The 20302-nt window shown below is 40.3% G+C and overlaps 1 protein-coding gene across 1 annotated transcript in view; it reads left to right on the top strand.

Annotated features, from left to right (window-relative positions):
* Window positions 1–20302, top strand: part of ATRX (ATRX chromatin remodeler) — a 116879-nt gene that overhangs the window by 65288 nt on the left and 31289 nt on the right. The window contains 15 exon segments of the mRNA XM_063313561.1: window positions 129–259; window positions 1052–1231; window positions 4499–4592; window positions 5332–5437; window positions 6937–7116; window positions 7932–8070; window positions 8256–8365; window positions 9779–9925; window positions 10107–10284; window positions 15390–15527; window positions 16401–16576; window positions 17653–17770; window positions 19339–19469; window positions 19658–19746; window positions 19869–20041. Coding sequence (XP_063169631.1) covers window positions 129–259; window positions 1052–1231; window positions 4499–4592; window positions 5332–5437; window positions 6937–7116; window positions 7932–8070; window positions 8256–8365; window positions 9779–9925; window positions 10107–10284; window positions 15390–15527; window positions 16401–16576; window positions 17653–17770; window positions 19339–19469; window positions 19658–19746; window positions 19869–20041 — 2090 coding nt within the window.

The following is a 20302-nucleotide window of genomic DNA, read 5'->3' as shown; positions in this document are numbered from 1 at the left end:
ATCCATTAATCTTGCTCACTTTTAAAAAAATGCTTGATCTAATTAATATAGTTGTGCAATTACATTTGTCATTTATTGGTTGTTATTGGTGAACCAATGGAATACACCTTTTTTGTTTTACTTCAAAGAATTGCCAAGAAAATGCTTTTAGAAGAAATCAAAGCCAATCTTTCCTCAGAGGAGGATGCTTCTTCTGATGAAGAATCCAGCGATGGGAAGAAAAAGAAAGGAAGGCAAACAAAAAATATAAACGACAATGGTAAGCATCTAGCAGAGACACAAATATTCATAATGCATCTCCATATCAAGTGTGTTGTAATGGTTTCCTCAGTAGCGTACTGTTTGCTGCTGCATCTATACACTAGCCAACCATTAAGTGGCAAATGATGGCGAATCAGTTGCTAGGTGAATTACAAGATGTGGGGCTGGCTGCTAGCTGGGCTGGCTTCGAAAAAAGCTGGAGCGAATTCACAGAAGTCATGGGAGTCAGCAGCTCTTGGCCTTGATGGCCGCGGGACTGCCTCTGAAGGCCTTCTGCCTGGAAACCAGTGGGCTTCTTTGTGCAGTTGGTTGGCCACTGGGAGAACTGACTGCTGGACTAGACAGGGCAGCGTTCTGACCCAGCAGGGCACTTCTTACGTTCTTATGTTCTTAACATGCCACTTAAACCTTGGGCTGAGAATTTTGATTTATCTGCTGAAACTAAATCATAGGTGGGCAATCTTTGGATTCCACGATGGCTCCTCAGCACCCTTTTTCTAGTTCTTAAGAGCGCCCCTTCCTGAGTGGATGGAGCCAAAATGTTCAACTGGTTTGAGAGGTGGTCGAAGAGGTGACTAAAAAGCTATTTTAAGACTTAAATGCAACTTGCTTATTTAACAATATTAGTAAAAATAATAATTCATTTTGTTGAATGCTTATTTTTCCAGAGCCTGCTATAATGCAGATAGTTCATTGTTACACTGAGATAACTCTGTGATACCAATGTAAACTAGAAAAATATTTTGTGCATAGAAGTCTTCTTTTTTGATGATTTTTTTTTATGCAACAGGAGAGAATGAACAAGAAGATGACTTTGACTCAGATTCAGATGCTGAAGAGGCCAAGAAACCTAGATACAGGCACCGTTTGTTAAGACACAAATTAACAATGAGTGATGGAGAGTCTGAGGAAGAGAAGAAGGGAAAATCTAAAGAGGCAAAAGAAGTTAAACGCAGGAATAGAAGGAAAGGTACAAAGTCTGTTTGTATCCATGCACGCGTATGCATACTGACAAGAGCCCTGATAGCTTACCTATTTTATTGTGCATTTACTGTTAATGATGCCTAGTGAAATCCCCCTCACTTTTCTCCACAGCTGCTTTAATGTGGCCCAAGGGATTTGATATGGCTAGAAACATTTCTTTAATCACTAAATCTTCTCCGTGTTTTCCTATTTAATTAAAAAAAAAGAAACACTGTGATGTGGAGTGGATCGCTTACAGGTAGTCCTTGCTTAACAGCCATTTGTTATATGTGCCAAGTTATCGTGGCACTGAACAAATAGTAGTTATGACTGGTCCTGAAAGTTATGGCCGTTGCGGCACCCCTGCGGTCACATGATCAAAATTCAGGCTCTTGGCAGCCTGCCCAGATTTACGACTGCAGAGTGTGCTTCAACTCCCCCCACCCTGCCTATCTCCCCCCCCATCTCTCCCCTTTTGGCCACCCTGCACTCCACCACCCCTGCTGCCCCCAGCTGACCTTTGCCATCTTCTTCCTACTGTTGCTGACGAGGTGTGCTCAGCCTTGTCAGCAGCAGGAAGAAGGTGATGACAAAGGTCAGCTGGGGGTGGCAGGGGTAAGCAGTGGCCGCAGAGTGCAGGGTGGCCAAAAGGGGAGAGATGGGTGGGAGGTAGGCAGGGTAGGGGGAGTTGAAGCGGGAGTGTGGCAGGGCAGGAGAAGCATGAGGTCCTCACCTAATGACTGCAACCGGGACTATGGGACTGCCATCGCTAAGTGGCATCACTTGATGTTTTGCCGAATGATTGCATCGCTTAGCGAAGGAAATTCTGGTCCCAATTAAACGAGGACTACCTGTACGTTGAACTCAAAGCCAGAAGTGTACAACTAACTTGTGCACCTTTCTCTAATCAGAAGTAGGGGTAGGTCAAGTCTATTTCTGGCCTGCTGTTGTAGTTATATAAATCAGCAGCAGGTGATTTTATATCTGAAAAGTGGCAGGTATGCAAGATAAAATGATTTGTGATTTCAGAACTTATTGCCCTCCTGTTATCTTACCAAATTAACTTTTGTCCAATCTTACAAATGTGTTTGAAGAATAGCCACCTTGGATTCTTATTTCATGTGCTTAAGCCAAGCAGATGATCCCCAAGGGGGAAAATGGTCTCTTAAGACCCCAGCATCCAAGGCACCTAGAATGTATTCCTTGATGGGCTCAGGGAATTCTGATAAGCAAGATTGAAACAGACAACTCTTGTTACAGCAATTCCTTTTTGGCTGCTCCACCTTGCACATCTTATGGTTTAGAGAGAATAGTCATATTTATAAATGGACAAATCTCAAGGAAGCTTTTTTTTTTCCTCAAGAGGATCAGGATCAAACCCAGCATGAAACATAGGTAGACATCATCTTTTAGGTAGATAGGTAGACATCTGAGGTCTTTTCCTCAATCTTCCAATAATTCATAACTCCCTTACTTGGAGTCTGTATGCTATTTTCAAGACCCAGCCTTTCTGAATCACTAAGAAATGAACCATAATGCCTGTCTTGCAGAAGGTGTTATTAGTGGCAACTCTGCAAGAAGGCTATCAAAACTATCAGTCCTTTCAGGCAGAGATTATAACTTTTATGTACATGTGAGCAAAACCTAGTAATAGAATATTCTGAAGAAGTCCAGAACCTCCTGTTTCTCCTAAGGACCATACCAATTTGGCTCTTCTGGAGGTGGATTAGTTTTATGAAGTTAATCTTTTGAAGGAGAAGTTAATCTTTCAAACTAGAAAGGAAACTGCCAGATTAATGTGGTTGGGGACAGAGATGGCATGTTATAGAATCACAGGTTTTGTCCATATCTGATCAAATATACCATTATTCTTTCCCTTTTATCTCTAAGGTTAATTATTTTCTCAGCAGAATAAAAGGGTTTTTTTTTCCTTCTGCAACCCTCTTAATAGGCCAAGATAGTGGAGAGCACATTACAGGTTGGTTTTAAATGCCTCTGAGATGGCATTCAGAAGGAATAAATTACCACAGGTTCTTCCTGCCACTTGGGACTCAGGCTAATTTCCATCCATTTAGTCTGATTACCTAACTTTATTCGGTGCCTCTTTACAACACCCAAAAGATTTGTTGTCTTTTCAGATTAACACATTTCATTAAAAGACACAAGCTTCATGAGCTACAGCTCACCGTCTGATGCAGCTCCCAAAAGCTAATGCTTTTTTGTAACATTTGCAAATATGGTGTCAGGCTCTCTCTGATCGTTGGCTCCCAGGTCTCTCCTCCTACATCGTTGTCCTTGTGTGAATCAGGCGTCCAAGGCCACATCCTGAGGACGAGCCTCTTTTGTACTAAGAAGCTCCCCTCCCGTTGGGATGCTCCATTTCAGAGTGGCCGTAGCGTTGGGACAGAACGGGAGGGAGGTGCTACTGAAAGCATTACTATTGGAGCAGCAATTTAAATTTAAGATGTTGGGACTCTTAATGTAGGAAGAGTTGGAAGATAGAATCCATTGTTTGAAGGCTAAAATGGAAAAGAATCTCCATCAAAAATTACCGTTCTTTCCTTTTCTTTATATATTTTTAAAAACAGTATTCATATTAGAACTCATTACTAATAGTTCTCAGATAACATTGTATATCAAGACTGCAGGACATTGCAGATGCAAACATTTCCGTCTCTGTTTCAAGCTTGAAATGAGCTGTTCCACTTTACCAGAAACATTCCACTGCTGTTCTAAAAACTCTAGAAGTGTTTAAATGTGAAAACGGGATATTGAATTCAGAATGCTTCTGGGATTAATGGAACAGTGTCGCAACACTGAATAGGATTGGAGTAGAGTTTTCAAACCTAGATGTTTCACGTTCAAATCATCGTGCAATTACAGCTGCATATCGCTTTCTGCCCAGTTTTTCTCTTAAATTGTTCCACTACATGTTAGTTGCTAATCACCATTGGAAGACCATAAAGACCAGGTTAGAGACAGATCATAATGGAGAAAATCTGTGTGGTTACTGAGAGTCAACAACAACTGGATGGCACATAATCAATCATTGCTAATCAAATTTAGAAATAATATAATTACTAAAATAGCATTTTTCTTTTCTAGGCAGCATTTTTGTGATCAATTTGCATTTCTTATATGCTAGCAGGAGGCACAGTTTTCTTTGTTTCTTGTTCTCTTGCTGTTACTTTGGGCTCCTATTTAACTAATTGTGGTAACTTTTATGAAAATGTACAAAGTTTCTTGACATTTATTTAATTGTTTAATCTTAAAGTGAGCAGTGAGGAGTCAGATAATTCAGAAGCCAACGAATCTGGAATTAGTGAAGAAGTGAGTGAATCTGAAGATGATCAACGTCCTAGAACGAGGTATCCTATTTTTGGGGTGGAAGTTCCTAGGTCATATGTTAATAATTCTGTGGAAAGGCCTCTGCAGAAATCTGTAGAGATAAAAATTACAAAGCACTTCCCAACCCAGGAATACTTCTTATTCCAAGTTGACTTTATCTTGCTGTAGCCATTAAAACCTGAACACCAAATTCTGATTTATAACGTTGCCTTTTAATGAGACAGAAATAAAAACCTGTTTGCTATCTGGGATGTTTTGGAATTGTCGTGGTATTTCTTACAAATCCAGTTCCTAAAATCCAGGCATTTTTGGCTTTTTCTTCTTTTCAAAAAAATAAGCACACAATGTTCCTCTGCAGTTTATGCCTGGTTTCAGACAGTACGCAAAGAGACAGTGTGGTTTGTTTCATTTTTGGCTTGGTATGTTGTAATGTGGTTTGTAAATCATGCTTTATGGCTAGTTATGTGAACCAGCCAATAAACCACTGTTCAGTAAATCATAATTAAACTATAACTTAGCACAGTGTGAACATCCCCTGTGTTCCTTCACTCTCAAGTAATGATGCAGAAGAAACAAGAGTTAACTGGATCATAAATAAAGGAGGAAGAACGGCAGCCAGATTTCTTGCTTAGTTTAGATTGATTGGATTAGGAATAACGTATACATATTTAACGGAGGAAAATAAGAAAAATATTACAGTGGTCCATACCATTGGCTAAGAATAATCCTTTTCAGAGCAACACCCCTTCAATTTTTCAGATCTGCCAAGAAAGCTGAATTAGAAGAAAATCAGAGAAGTTACAAACAGAAAAAGAAAAGACGACGCATAAAGGTCCAGGAAGATTCATCTAGTGAAAACAACAAGGTATTGCCTGGGTAGACCAGCTTGTTTTTGTTTCTTGTTTGTTTTTAAATGAATAAGTTCGCTTCAAAACTTCATCGCAGCAGCTTCCCAACTACAATATTTTTGAAATTAAAGAAACTTTCACAGCAAGTTTAGGATGACAGCTGTCAGCCTTGCGAGGTAGCCCAGACAGGAAGCATGCCCAGATGAACTAAATATACTTAATTGTAAGGTTACATTAACAGAATCTTGCAAGTCTCAAAGTACATTTCCCCCCCACCTTTACAGCCCAAGACTCTAGGGAGGGTCGGTTCTGAGTCGTTTGCCACGTCTGCATTCCTTCTGCGGGCTCAGCTGCCTTTCATCATACCTTTCCCCTGGCTGTGGCACTTCCTGCTGTCTCCCAGGGTCATTCTCACACACGTTCCATCAGCAGGATAGATGTTAAGTTCTGGTCTGATTCCATCTCAAGTACTGCAGCCAGTTCTGGTTTGGAAAAGATTCATAAAACTGGAACAGGTTCAGGGAAGGATAACAAGGTTGATCAGGGAAGTATAAACTAAGGCCTCTGAAAAGAGAGGGAAGGAGCTGGGTGCGCTTAGTCTTGAGAAAAGATGTGTGATGGGGAGATGATTATATTCTTCAGAACCTGAAAGGATGTCACACAGAAGGTCAACCTGATGTGTGTCAGCCCAGAGTGCGCGTAATAGAATAAAGGGATTTAAATTTTAAGAGGGTAGATCCCAATTGGTAGAAAAACTTCCTGATTGTAAGAGTTTTTTTTTATTTTGAAAAGTGATGGTGGACTTCCCTTCACTGGAGATGCTCAAGTGGCAACTGAATAATCATCTGTCAGGAATGCTTTAATTTGGACACAATGGCTAAATGGCCCCTTCCAGTTCTGAGGTTCTGTGTCTGCTGTTTAAACATGAAACGGTCCTAAATAGTATTAAGCTCAGAGTAAGCCTTTGTATCATGCAAAGCAGCTGTTATATCCTGTCCTCTGATGTTTGTGTGTTCACTTCAATAGGTTTGCCTGGACAGATGATTCCAGAAGTCACACCAAATTCTAATTAATTGTATGACAATTAGTTTATGGCATTTTTTAAATTAAATTTAAAAATTTGCACCTGTTCTTTTCTTTTTAATTCTGTGTGATTTTCTTTTTAATCCTGCATGACTTATGGTAAAGGGCTTTGGAAATAAAGGAAATCTCAAATCCAATGGAGGTATAATGGAAAGGAAATAGAAATCAGTCCTTGGGATATTAATTTGTACATATGGGCAATGCTCACTGTACCATCTCAGTGCAGTGATAGCCTATATGCTATGTCCTGCTGTAAATACTGATGTTCCATCACGCAATTTAATTAGCCAGTTTTGTGACCTGCTACTTATTAATATTTGCCATTATTAAAAAAGAAAGGCAATAACAGTAAATTGTTAACCTTGTGGAAAGAGTATGCTTTTGTTTTATTTGAAATCATGATTAAGAATATATCTTTCTTGAACTTTTACAGAGTAATACTGAAGATGACGATAACGATGATTCTAAATCTCCTGGAAAAGGCAGGAAAAAAATACGAAAGATTATTAAAGATGATAAACTCAGAACAGAAACCCAAAATGCATTGAAAGAAGAAGAGGAGAGAAGAAAACGGATTGCAGAAAGGGAGCGTGAAAGAGAGAAGCTCAGAGAAGTATTTATATACTTTTAATTGGGATATTATCAGGATTTTAAAAAAAGTATTTTGAGAAAAGGCAAAACTTTAAATTGCTAAAAGAGAATTGTAATAGAAATATATTTGATAGGCAGTGCCTCATTTATGGAATTTTACTGTTAAAATCATTCTTAATGAACCTAAGTGTTTTTACTGCAAAAGCACTTAGCAAGGTATTTGAAAATAGAATTGCTTTTCTTAAATTGACCTGATTTATAAGACATTTTATATGCAGAACCCTGATTTTCTTTTATGAGGTGTCCTTGCCCTGCTTTAATATTTTAATATATATTTGTTTGCTTTTTATTAGCATCGTTTTAACAGCCAGTAAGTTGCCTTGAGTATTGCAGTTGGAATAAAAGGCAAGGTACACATTTCAGCTAAATTTACTGCTCAATGAAAGCAAGTGGATAATCACACGGAGCTTAACAGTTTTTGCAGGCTTTTTATACCATTTGGTACAGAAGGGTTACATTATATTACTTAATTCATTTTATCTTTTATTTACTATTTTTTTAAAAGACACTTAACTTAAACATATTTATTTCATTGTTCTCAATATGTTTAGCAACTCCATTCAACCCCCACTGTTAATTTAAAATGGAGAACCCTCATCAGGTAGCACGTACAACTGAATTGCTTCATAGCTGTGCAGAAATTTACTTGGGATCTGAAAAGAAAAAGGTTTCTTAAGATCTCAGTTTGGCTGTAGCATTAGATGTAGATTTGCCTTCTGTGTAGCTTGAATATTGAATATCTTGAGTTAATTGCACACATCCAAAAATTATTTTCAGGTAATAGAATTAGAAGATACACCTTTGAAATGTCCAATTACAACTAAACTGGTTTTAGATGAAGATGAAGAAACCAAAGAACCATTAGTGCAAGTTCATCGAAACATAGTGACAAAGCTTAAACCTCATCAAGTAGATGGTAAGACAACATGACTATTTTTATTTAAAAATGCTAGATTTTAAGGAGGTTTATATTTTGAATTGGTTGGGTTAGAGCCATGTGGCAGTGTTCTATTACGACGATTGCACTTCAGAGCCGAAAATAGGTGCTTAATTGTCCACTGCTAATTTTTTAAAGGATCTTTTTAAAAACATTCCTTCTAGGTGTTCAGTTTATGTGGGATTGCTGTTGTGAATCTGTGAAAAAAACAAGGAAATCTGCAGGCTCTGGGTGCATTCTTGCCCACTGTATGGGTCTGGGAAAGACTTTGCAGGTATGTTTAAGGATCTGTTGGCCAGGATGGACCTTTCTCCCTCCAGCTTCTTCCAGTAAAAGATACATAATCTCGTCTTGTGAAAAGCTTTTCCAAGTTACCTGATGATATTCCCACTGCTGTTATACAAGTTCCTGGAGGCAAGAATAGCTTAAGTATCTTTACTACACTTTCTTCAGGGAATCCAAGTACTTCATCCATAGGACTGGAATCCAGTTGTTCTCACAATAACCCTGTGAGAAAAGTTGAAAGAATGACACATGAAGCCACTCTGTTAACTCTTTGGTTGGGCTAGAATTTGAACATTGGACTCTTCATTGCTGGTCAGAACTCCTATCTATCATACTCCAGGGTTTACTTCAGCTACCATGAAGGTCATTCCTTCTGCATACATGATTTGAAAACACGGGGAAGGGACAGGTTTGGCAGGAGATGTTTATGGTCATAGAAAAAGGAGAGAAGTAGCAGATGATGGACACAAAAGAAGAGAGCCAGTTTGGTGTGGTGGCTAAGGCACCAGGCTAGAAACCAGGAGATGGTGAGTTCTAGTCCCACCTTGGGCACAAAACCAGCTGGGTGACCTTGGGCCAGTCACTCTCTCTCAGCCCTAGGAAGGAGGCAATGGCAAACCACTTCTGAAAACCTTGCCAAGAAAACTGCAGGGACTTATCCAGCCAGTCACCAGGAGTCAAGACTGACTCGAAGATGCACATGCACACACGCGCACACACACACACACACACACACACCCCACTTTAAATAATGCTTAAATGTTTCGTTGGTAGAGTTTTTCAATTGGGAGCATCCGACGTCAAAAACTATAATAGTTACACTGAAAAAGAATGATCAATTAATGTACAAATTGGATTACCTGTATTTTCTATCTGGAAAAACATTTTCAGAACAAACATAACCTTCAAAGACTGCTGTCAAGATTGAACCAAAATAATGAGTTATTTATTTTATAAGAAATGGATTGTATTTTATCTTCAATATTCAATAATAGTTCAGTTGGTACAGAGGCTTAAAAGCATTTCTGAGGAATGTATATTCTTTTCTCAGTATCTTCATTAAGAACCAGACTTTTCTTGTTATTCCTTTACTAAAACATGGTGTATTTCGGGTTAGTATGTTCCATACAACTCATGATAGATAAAAAGGGGTTACCTAAGATCAGGAAAAATGGAAAGAGGGCAAAATCAGTTGGCCATTTTGGTTACAAACTAAATACACACAGCAAATTAATGCAAGAAGAAAGTTGTTAACTTGCACAAAGTATATCAAAATATACTTTTAATATTAAAAAAAAAAACACTCATGTTCTGTCTCCGTGTTTTGTTTGTTAAAAGAAAAAGTTTTTTTTTTCAGGTGCAGATGTGTTCTAATGCCGATTTTCTTGGCTTTCTCTTGAAGGTAGTTAGTTTCCTTCATACTATTTTGTTATGTGACAAACTGGATTTCAGAACCGCTCTTGTTGTGTGTCCACTGAATACGGCCCTTAACTGGATGAATGAATTTGAGAAATGGCAAGAAGGCCTAGAAGACGATGAGAAACTTGAGGTATTTGAAGTTTAATATGGATGGGTGGAGTGCAACTGCATTCAGGAATGGTAAATTAATCATTTAGAAGTATGAATGTCGGGACTTTGAGTATATAATCCACATTCATATGCTGAGAGTGCATTATAATTACATGTTGACTTAAAAAAATAAAAACCATTTATTTGCTTGCTTTCCCAAGGTTTCTGAACTAGCAACGGTGAAACGCCCTCAAGAGAGGAGCTATATGTTGCAAAGGTGGCAGGACGAAGGAGGTGTCATGATCATAGGCTATGAAATGTATCGTAACCTTGCACAAGGAAAGAATGTGAAGAGCAGAAAACTGAAAGAAATATTCAACAAAGCCTTGGTTGATCCTGGTAAGCCAGAATACTGCAGATCATTCCTTCTGTGACATGCAAGCAAGTAAGCAAGTCATGTAGAGGAAGAGTCGTGCCTGAGTAGATAGATGTCCCATTCTATATGCAAAGCAAGAGGTGTGTAGAACAGGGCAGGCTGCGGCATGATTACTCGTGAAACTGGAGAAAGTATCAGCATTCCCCTGTAGGAGAGGGATTGATAACTTGATTGGCGAATGGTAAAACTGGAAAACTGGGATATGCTTTGGAATTCTCTTGGATTTCTCAGGACATAAGATTAAGATTTAGTTTGAAAGATACAGAAGCTTTAAGTGTGTGGTATTATAACAACCCTCTCCAAAAAAAGAAATAAAGCTGGTGTTTGGTAGTTGTTGTAGGCCTGAAGCTCTGGTTAATTTTTTCAGCGGAGTTCAGGACAGAAGTTCTGAAAGCCAGCCTGGAAACAGAATGTAATTGGAGCTCCCAAACTTCTGTAGTTCCCATTGTAGTCTTAAAGGTGAATAGTATTCTCCAAATTTCTATTTTTAGTTTTGATAAACAACAGGGTACCTGAAAGCATTGACACGCCACAAGAGAAATATAAGCGCAGCTCAATTGAATAAAGCTTGTGTAAAAAGTGTGTATTCTCTGCTTTTCTTAATGTCTTGCTTAATGAGATGACCTGGAGTTTGTACTGTGTTTTTATTTGTTTTATTTAAAGCACTTATTGTTTTATTTATTTATTTGTTTTATTTGAAGCACTTATTTGGCCTCTTACTCAGTGATTCTAGGTGGCTCACAGCAGCCAATAAAAACAACAACATAAAAACACATCATACCCTCCCCACCATGGCATTGCATCCACCCATACTAGTGACCCCTGTCTCAACCCCATCCTAGCCCAGTGCTTGGGGGAACAGTCAGGTCTTCACAGCCTTCTAGAAGGCTAAAAGAGTAAGGCTTCACCAATTCTTGGATGGGAGGCTATTCCAAAGGGCCAGGGTTGCTATGGAGAAGAGACACCTCTGAGGTCCCGCTCTGCGACAACATTTGATGGAACCCAGTGGGATGGGCAGATACCCTTAGGGAAAGGTGGTCCTGCAGATACCTTGGCCCTGTGCCATATAGGGCTTTAAAGATGATAACCAGCAAATGGAAGCCAGTGCAGCTCATGAAATAGCAGTATAACACAGGTGAAGTCCAGAGTGCCCAGAACTGCGCATGCTGCCGCCTTGTGGACCAGTTGCAGCTTCCAAATGGTCTTCCAGGGTGACTCCCCATAGGGCATGTAGCAGTAACCTAATCAGGAAGTGACTAAGGTGTGGGTGACTGTGAGCCAGGGCCCCCAGTCCAGGAATGGGCACAATTGACACAAGATGAATTTGTGCAAGGGCCCCCTCAAGAGCTGCAAGTCCAGGATAACATCTCTCCTGACCCCGGGAGGCCAAAAATCCACAACTGCTCCATCTTGCTAGGGTTGAGTTGCAGCCGGTTTCTCCCCATCCAGGTCCTTACCGCCTCCAGGCACTGGGCAAGCACCTGAAGTTCATCACCTGCCTGGCATGGGGTAGTGGGGAGCAATTGGGTTGTTGCTGAATGGCCTTACCCAGCAGTTTCATGTAGGTGTTAGATAGGAGAGGTGAGACACCCACGTCCTGAGGCACCACATATAAAGGGGGCATCCTGCTGGACCTCTCCTTCCCCAACACTGACTAGTCCCAGTCACAGAGGTGGGAGGAGAACCACTGCAAAACAGTGGCCCCACTCTCAATCCCCAAAGCTGGCCTGGAAGGATACTATGGTTGATGGTATTAAATGCTACTGAGAGCCCCCGGAGGGCCAGGATGGATATACAACCTAATGCTGTCTTGGTACTGTAGCCCACCCGGAGTCCTGACTGAACAGGGTCTAGGTAACCTGTTTCATCCAGGGCCCTCTGAAGCTGCACTCCTGCCATTTTTTTCAACCTTTCCTAAAAAGGGAAGTTTGGAGACTGAATAGAAGTTATCCAAAACTATTGGGTCCAAGGATGGCCTCTTGAGGAGGGGATGTGTTGTACTCATGTTTGTGTGAATCCAAGTGTGCTTGTCAGCATGACTGACAGTTCTGGACTGTATAGAAAGCTGTGTCTGGCTTCCCTCGGTGCAGTTGCAACTCTCCAGCTGAATGCGTTGAGGCTGAAATTCGTAAGCAAGAATGGCGAAAACTCCATGAAACTTGTTCTGGCTGTAGGCAAGTGGCATGCCAGGCAACACCCCCTCCCTCCCAATTTTCATTATGGAGATGATGACAGCAATGATTTATGGCCTCCCTTTTTAGCACTCAGGGAAAAAAGGGGGACTTGAAACAAAACTTTGTAGTGTATCCCAGCCCTTAAGGGAATGACTTACATTTAGAATGCCTGCTTTGGAAACAAGGACCTTGATGTCCCTCCAGTTTAAATGAAGCAGTAATTGTTTCTGCTTTTTTGCTTTTGGGCTGAAATCTGGGGCAGTGAAATAATTCTGGATAATCTGAAGAGCTATTTTCCCATTCCAGGCCTTTGAATCAAATTGTTAAAGCAGGGAAGATCTTAGTGTTTAAAAACCCAGTTGTAATCTCTCCTTCCAGAGCTGCACAGCCTTTTCTGGGCTGAAAGCCATGCTTAGAGTAGCACCCGGGAGAGAGAGTGCTTCAGAATGTAGCCAGGAGCGAAACTCAATCTGAGTAATTTCATTTTCATTTGAAATTCAGTTTAAAATTTAAATTAACTTAATATGATGTCTGTCAAGTTACGTTGAAAACAACTTTTGGAAATCGTGTGTGTGTACGTACTTAGGCTTTGGAGGGGGCTTCGTGCAGCCTTCAGGTCATGTGCTGTGAACTTTTGTAAAAGACGCTTTCCTTGTTCCTTCTTGTGCTTTGTTCAGCATTCTGTGTTTTCTGGAAGGTCCTAGTTCTTAGGAATCTGTTTGATGGTTTTAACTTTCTACAGGTAGTCCTTGATTAATGGCCATTCGTTCAGCAACCTTTTGAAGTTACAGCGGCACTGAACAAATGGTAATGACACCTGATCCCCGAAGTTATGGCCGTTGCAGCATCCCCGCAGTCAGTCATGTGATCAAAATTCAGAAGCTTGGCAGTCCACCCACACTTAAGACTGCAGGGCGCTTCAACTCCCCCCACCCGCCTATCTGCCCCCATCCCTTTTGGCTGCCCTGCACAGTGGCAAATAGCGTGTGCTGCTCTCGCAATGCTTTGGAAGGCCTAGAAGTTTTCCAAAGGCTTTCCAAAGCATTGCAAGAACAGGGCGAGCAGCCTCGGGAAGAAGGCCTGGCACGGCCAGCAGCAGCCTTGCTTAGGGCCAAGCCAGGCGTGCCTCGTCAGCGGGAGGAAGGCAGCGAAGGTCAGCTGGGCATTGCAGGGCCTGTGGAGCACAGGGTGGTGGGGGCGGCTGGGACTTTGCGCTGTGGCCCTGGGATGGCTGGCCACGGCATGGGGCTTGAGGCGGCACTCCGCGGTGGTGGCGCTGGGGCTGAAGTAGAAGCCTGGGGGCAGTGGCGGTCAGCTGAGACTGCTGAAGACCGTGGGCCTCTACTTCAGCCCCAGCACTGCCGCAGCTGAGGAATGCCACTGTGCAGGGTGGCCAAAAGTGCAGAGATGTGGGGAGATGGGTGGGTGGGGGGACCAAACTGGGAATGGCTTGGATCGGGGTGGGTCCTCACCTAATCACTGGTGGGATTTGGTTAACAACTGGGCCTGCTGGGATTGCTGTCACTAAACAATGCGGTCACATGATATTGCACTTTAAGACTGCATCAGTTAGTGACAGAAATTCTGGTCCTGATTACTGTCGTAACTTGAGGACTACCTGTATTTACATTATTCCCTTATAAACCTATTCGTATAATGGTTGCCTACTGAATAGGTCATCTTTCCTTTTTTAATGGTCCTCATTTATTTTCAAACATCGGTGAACTTTGTCACCCAACCTATTTGGGTGATTAAAAGAAAATCTGCATACCCTGACATCCTCATAATCTCCTTTCGTACAGAAGTTGGGTGACAAAGTTCACCAATGTTTGAAAACAACATAGGAGAAAGCCTAATTGTAAGGCTAGCCAGTTGATGGTAGTTGCTGCCATCTTGATAACTTGTTTTGAGTATTGCTGTGAATCAGTAATGGAAATCGTCACTTCCATATGTGTGTACCCAACTTTAATTTTATTTCCAGTTACCAGTAGATGGTGCTGTGACCTGTGTTTATAAAAAAACATTGAAAAACATTACTTGAAAAAACCTGTATGCATATTTTCTTGGTGAGACATTTTTCATAAGAATTAACAGAATATTTTATCATGCATCAAATAAGTCTGTTTCCTGCATATGTCTAATCAAATGCTTATTTGTGTTCTTAAATTCTAGGAATTTGTTCAGTGCCACAGGTCTCTTGAGTTTCTGACATTGAAGATTTTTTAAAATACAGAAAGTGCATTGTCCTATACTAATTTATGTCTTGATGACAAGTAAAAGAGTTAGTATGTTTTTCTCATTCTCTGGGCAGTTACTTGCCAGAGTTATGCAATAGATTGAATTCAGTTTGGAAAAGATGTTTCAGATCACATGGGAGTGCAGACTCAACATTGGTTTGCAACTCCTTAAAGCAGCTGCATCATTTTCCCAGAACTGCTGTGGCCGTAATTACTTCAATGAATTCCAGATAGATGCGACAATTACACTGCTGTGCATTCTGTAAATCACCTCTTCCAAATTGAATCCAAAGTAATGGCACAGCCCCGTTGCCTGGCCTCCCTTTTGAGAGAATGCTTATAACAAATCATACCCAAAGGTATATATCCAGTAGAAATGCTACACGTATAGAATAAATTGTCATCATGGACAGCTGCTTGCAAGATCCCACTCAGTGTTTATGAGCAGGCCACCAGCACAGGTTGCACATGTATTTGTATTGTACGTAGAGATAGAATAGCAGTTTAGAATAAGTTGTCAGGTGGACCATCTGCACTTTAGCAGAAGATGCTTATTTGGAGTTAAATGAATACACTTACCTCCTCATGGTTTGGCATTTAAGCAGCGTTCCATACTTGGCAGACATCTGTGAGATACTACATCTTCTGTAATTTCAGGCCCTGATTTTGTTATCTGTGATGAAGGACATATACTAAAAAATGAAGCTTCTGCTGTTTCTAAAGCCATGAATTCTATCAGGTCCAGGAGAAGAATAATTCTTACAGGAACCCCCTTGCAAAACAATCTCATAGAATGTAAGTACATTTCAAGAGGGAGCCAAACATGTGTTTTATATTTGTCTGCAGTTTCAGTAAAAATAAATTAAATAGTTCTGTTAATATGGAATAAAATAATATGCTCCATGCATCTTTGGTTTTCTCCTCACTTGTAATCCTCAAATGTATTCCTAGTTTGATTATTCAGCAAGCATCTGCATTTATTATTGTAAGTCTGTGCACACTGTTTCCACGCTTACTAAAGATTCTTTTGCTGGTGCTCTCCTTGAATTCCTTCCCTCCCTGTAATTTGTATAATGCAGCATGAAAATTTTAATATGATTGTGTTTTAAAAAAAGCCTCATACAAGGATTGGCCTAGTCTCTGACTGCTAGGACTGCAGACTTGTGCCTTTGGGGGTGGCAGTGGCCCTGCCTTGCATCAGTGTTTTTTTTAAACAGTCAGAAACTTGGCTCAGTTGTTCACCAATTCTGCTGCTTCTCTTGGAAGAGAATATCTTGCATGCCAAAACCCTGGGTTCGTGTTACTTGATAGCTAGGCATCGAGAGGCTTTGCCTGGCTGGAAATGGCATGCTGAGTTGCAGGAGGCTGGGAAGGGCTCTGCATCGTGCCCTCGGGACGTTACTGCGCAGATTGGGTGCAAGCTTGTAGCCCAAGCCCCAGTTTAAACGAATAATCCCTTTCTTTTAAAATATAGAACAGCCTGAACCTGCTTCCAAATATTTCTTTATTTTATTTAAATATTTATAAGCTGCCTTTCTGGACCACGGCCACCCAAATAGAGAAGGCCTCGGTGAATATACATTTGTCCATCTTAATTAAAGCCTCACACCAGGGTTACTCTCCTATGGAAAGAGTAGGCACTAAAAGGTAATATTTGTCATTCCTCAGATCACTGCATGGTTAATTTCATCAAGGAGAATTTGCTGGGATCAATTAAGGAGTTCCGAAATCGATTTATAAATCCAATCCAAAATGGCCAGTGCGCTGATTCCACTCTAGTAGATGTGAGGGTGATGAAAAAGCGGGCACACATCTTGTATGAAATGTTAGCTGGATGTGTTCAGGTGTGTGAATTTTGATTTGTATTACCTTGTTCTGTTGTGAGAGTTAAAAATTCCTAACATCTGAAACTGAAACTTAAAGGGTTTTGTGTTTTGATACTCTCCTCCTGTCAACTGAAGTTATACCTTTCTCTTAACAAGCAATCCATTATTCCTGATTAACAAGAAAGAAAATCTTTTAAAAGCTTTGATTTGCCCACATCCATTTGATTATTTTTCTTTATTTTAAAATGTAAACCCCACCAGCCATGGGCACTCAGGGTGGCCTGCAATTACTGGATAATATCTATGGAAGATAATTTAGGGCAGAACTCTTAATCTTTTTAGACTTGTGACCCACAATTCACCCCAAGCTACAACATGGGATTCTCTTAACCTTTTAATTTTTTTCTCATTGTTTATTTGTGTTTCTACTTTCTCTTTCCCTCCTCTTTTAAAAATCTTTTGCAAAAAATGGTGATAACTTAATTGTGTATGTCAGTTGTAGACAGGCGGTGTAAGGCACATTACTATAGTTGCATTTCAGCACGATGCTGAGCTGTGGTTGTAAGTTCTCTTCCTTTTCCTCTCCAGAGGAGGAGAGTGCATAGTTATATGTCCTAACCTGCATAAACTGTGATTAGTCTTAATTAAAGTTCACTTGAAACAGACTATGTTTATAAAGTTGGCTTGTGTCATAAAGCCATATGTAAGATAACCACTGGCACGATGAGGTTAATTAAACATAAAAGTGAACATTTTGAAGCTTGTCCTTGTGGAACACCAAAGCCTCAGTCTCAGGTACTTCAGCTTAACCCTATGCTTGAATCAAGCCAGTGCATCTACCTCGTCTGTGTCACAGGGTTGTTACACTCTGTAGAGATACTTCTGTGTACCCTGGTCTCCCAGGGAAGGAGGGGGCCCTCATGTGAATGCTGAACGATTTCACCGCTTAGAATCCTAAAATTGTCCTTCCTAAGCATTTGACTTGTTCCGTGTATTTTAAGTTACAAAGTCAATTGAGTCTGGCTTGGTTACTTTGATGTTCTTATTGTTCGATAACAGTATTCTAGCTTTTCTTTTTTCTGATACAATTGTAGAGGAAAGATTATACAGCATTAACGAAGTTCCTGCCACCAAAATATGAGTATGTCCTAGCTGTTAGAATGACTCCCATTCAGTGTAAACTGTATCAGTATTACTTGGATCACTTAACAGGTAAGGCATGATTCACTGTTCTATTCGATCGTTGTAAAAAAGTACCTGAGGATATTTGCATAGGGAGTTGGCAAAGCTGAATTGGAGTGTGGGGTTAGTTACTTTTTTTACTTTGATGATGTTGATTAGGGATGGTTCAGATGATCTTGCTGGATCTGTGTCCAGGGAGAATGGGAATCCCCTTGTGCAACTTGGTGATACGTCTGCAGCTGGAGTGTTGTATACAGTGTTGGTTGCTACATTTTAAAAAGGCTATAGCAGAGCTGGAAAAAGTGCACAACCACTGAGCTTGAACATCTTCCCTACAAGAAAAGGCTGGGGCCTTATCTTGGAAAAAGATGTCTAAGAGGAGACAGATGTAGTCAATCATCCATGGTGCAGAGAAAGGAGTTTTCTCCCTCTCTCCAAACATACCAGGTCATCCACTGAAGCTGATTGGAAGGAGAGGTTAGACAAAAAAGAGCATTTCACACAACAACACATAATTAACACATAAAAAAAATTATTACCGGAAGACATGGTGATGGACACTGGCTTTAATGACTTTAAAAGGGGATTGGATAAATTCCTGGATGACAGGTGTACCAAGGACTGTTGGAATGGCAGGTGGAGATTTTGCATGATACAGGTTGAGTCTAGATGGCTTTGGGAATCCTCACAACTCTTGTGATTGGAAACTGCTGCTCCAAATTTGCAAAAACGTTGCAGGTCAGGAAAGTCTCTGATCTGAATGACTGTAGTGGCTCACGTTAACATTCCGTAGGTGGGTAGATAGTTGGCAGATTGACTATATCTGTGGTGGTGTTTCTGCTCCTTAGAGAGAAATTATATTTCTCTAATGATTTTGATACTAAATTTATATACCATGGACGCCCTTTTATCATTATTGAGATCTTCCAAATTTTCAAACTCACTTCCACACAGATGAATAGTCAAGGCATTATGGAATATTCTTTAGAGTGAAACAGGATATAATTATTAGTTAAAATTTAATTTGTCAAATGTACTTAAAGTTTTGGGAATTTTAATGGGTTTTGAATTTCCCCAACTATTTTAATTTTATGGGACATTGAGATTGAATTATAGAAAGCTACTCTTAAAAAGTTAAAAAAGCCTCAGCATTCTACAATTTTCTATTTTTAGTACTGAGTATAAGAAGTTATTGAAATATGATTTGCAGTAGATATTAAAGCCTCATATGGAAAAATACTGTGAATTTGTTTTTTCAGAATGGGATTTCTATTCATATAAATAAATTAAAAATGTAGTTTGCATAACTGAAATGAAATGTGCATATAAATAATATAGACTGTCAAACATCCTTTTACAACAGGATGGATGATTAATTTTTAGCAATTTTAAAAAAGAGAAAATACTAATTCAGTTGCTTGAATCATCTGATCTCTGATAGCAGTGTTGCACCAATGGGAGAAGCCTTTCTGTCTGTGTTATACGTTACTAGGAAAAAGAGGGTGAATTACTGATGCATTGTATGAAAGTAAATATATTTTGCTTAACTTACAGTTTGCTTAACTGATTTCAAGTATGTACTTGAACTTCATTGTCAGGTGTCGGCAACAGCAGTGAAGGTGGAAGAGGCAAAGCTGGAGCTAAACTCTTCCAAGATTTCCAGATGTTAAGCAGAATTTGGACTCATCCTTGGTGTTTGCAGCTGGATTATATTAGCAAAGAAAACAAGGTAATCTACATCTGTCTGTCTTTGTGTCTCTCACAACAGCTCTGCAGTGAGACATGCCAAATTCTAGAGAGTTTCACTTTTTGATAGCTGGTTACATATTTTTTTTTCTCTATGTGTGTGTTTTAATTTGCGTTCTGAAAGTTTGAGGAAAGGATGGCTGTGTTTAATAAAAATGCCTTGTTTTTCAGGGTTATTTTGATGAAGACAGTCTTGATGACTTCATAGTATCTGATTCCGAAGAAACGTCAGTGAGCTTAAGCTCTGATGAATATACTAAGTAAGCTCAATTGTTCCTCTGAAACAGTAAACAGATTTATGGATGGAGTTACCTGTTAAACAGCTGAGAATAAAATTAGTGTCCCTGAAGACTTTTCATGCTGAAATGTATATATATTTTAGAAAGAAGAAAACCAAGGGCAAGAAATCTAAGAAAGACAGTAGCTCTAGCGGAAGCGGGAGTGACAATGACGTTGAAGTGATTAAAGTCTGGAATTCAAGATCTCGGGGAGGTGGAGAAGGAACGGTGGAAGAGCCAGTAAACAACCCTCCAATCGTTTTAAAGGCAGATGAAGGTAACTAAGATTTTTAGTGGATTCTGAATGCTCTTCTGAGTGGGCAGTCAAAGGCAATCAACTCCACCACTCCATCTCCCACACTGTTGCCATGGCTCTGCACGCAGTGCTGCTGCCGCCGCTGCTTTTTCTAGCCCTGGACGGTTGTTAGCTGGGGCTCCTAACCTGGGGTCTGCGGGCCCCTGGGGGCTCTGGGTGGATTTCAGGGGGTCTGTGGACTTGGATGGGAAAAAAAACACAATTTATTTTCACTAATCTCTA

Source organism: Candoia aspera, chromosome 12 (genome assembly GCF_035149785.1).
Source record: "Candoia aspera isolate rCanAsp1 chromosome 12, rCanAsp1.hap2, whole genome shotgun sequence".
Classification (NCBI taxonomy): domain Eukaryota; kingdom Metazoa; phylum Chordata; class Lepidosauria; order Squamata; family Boidae; genus Candoia; species Candoia aspera.
Note: the sequence above shows the minus strand (reverse complement) of the source record. Positions and strands in the feature narration are given on the sequence as shown.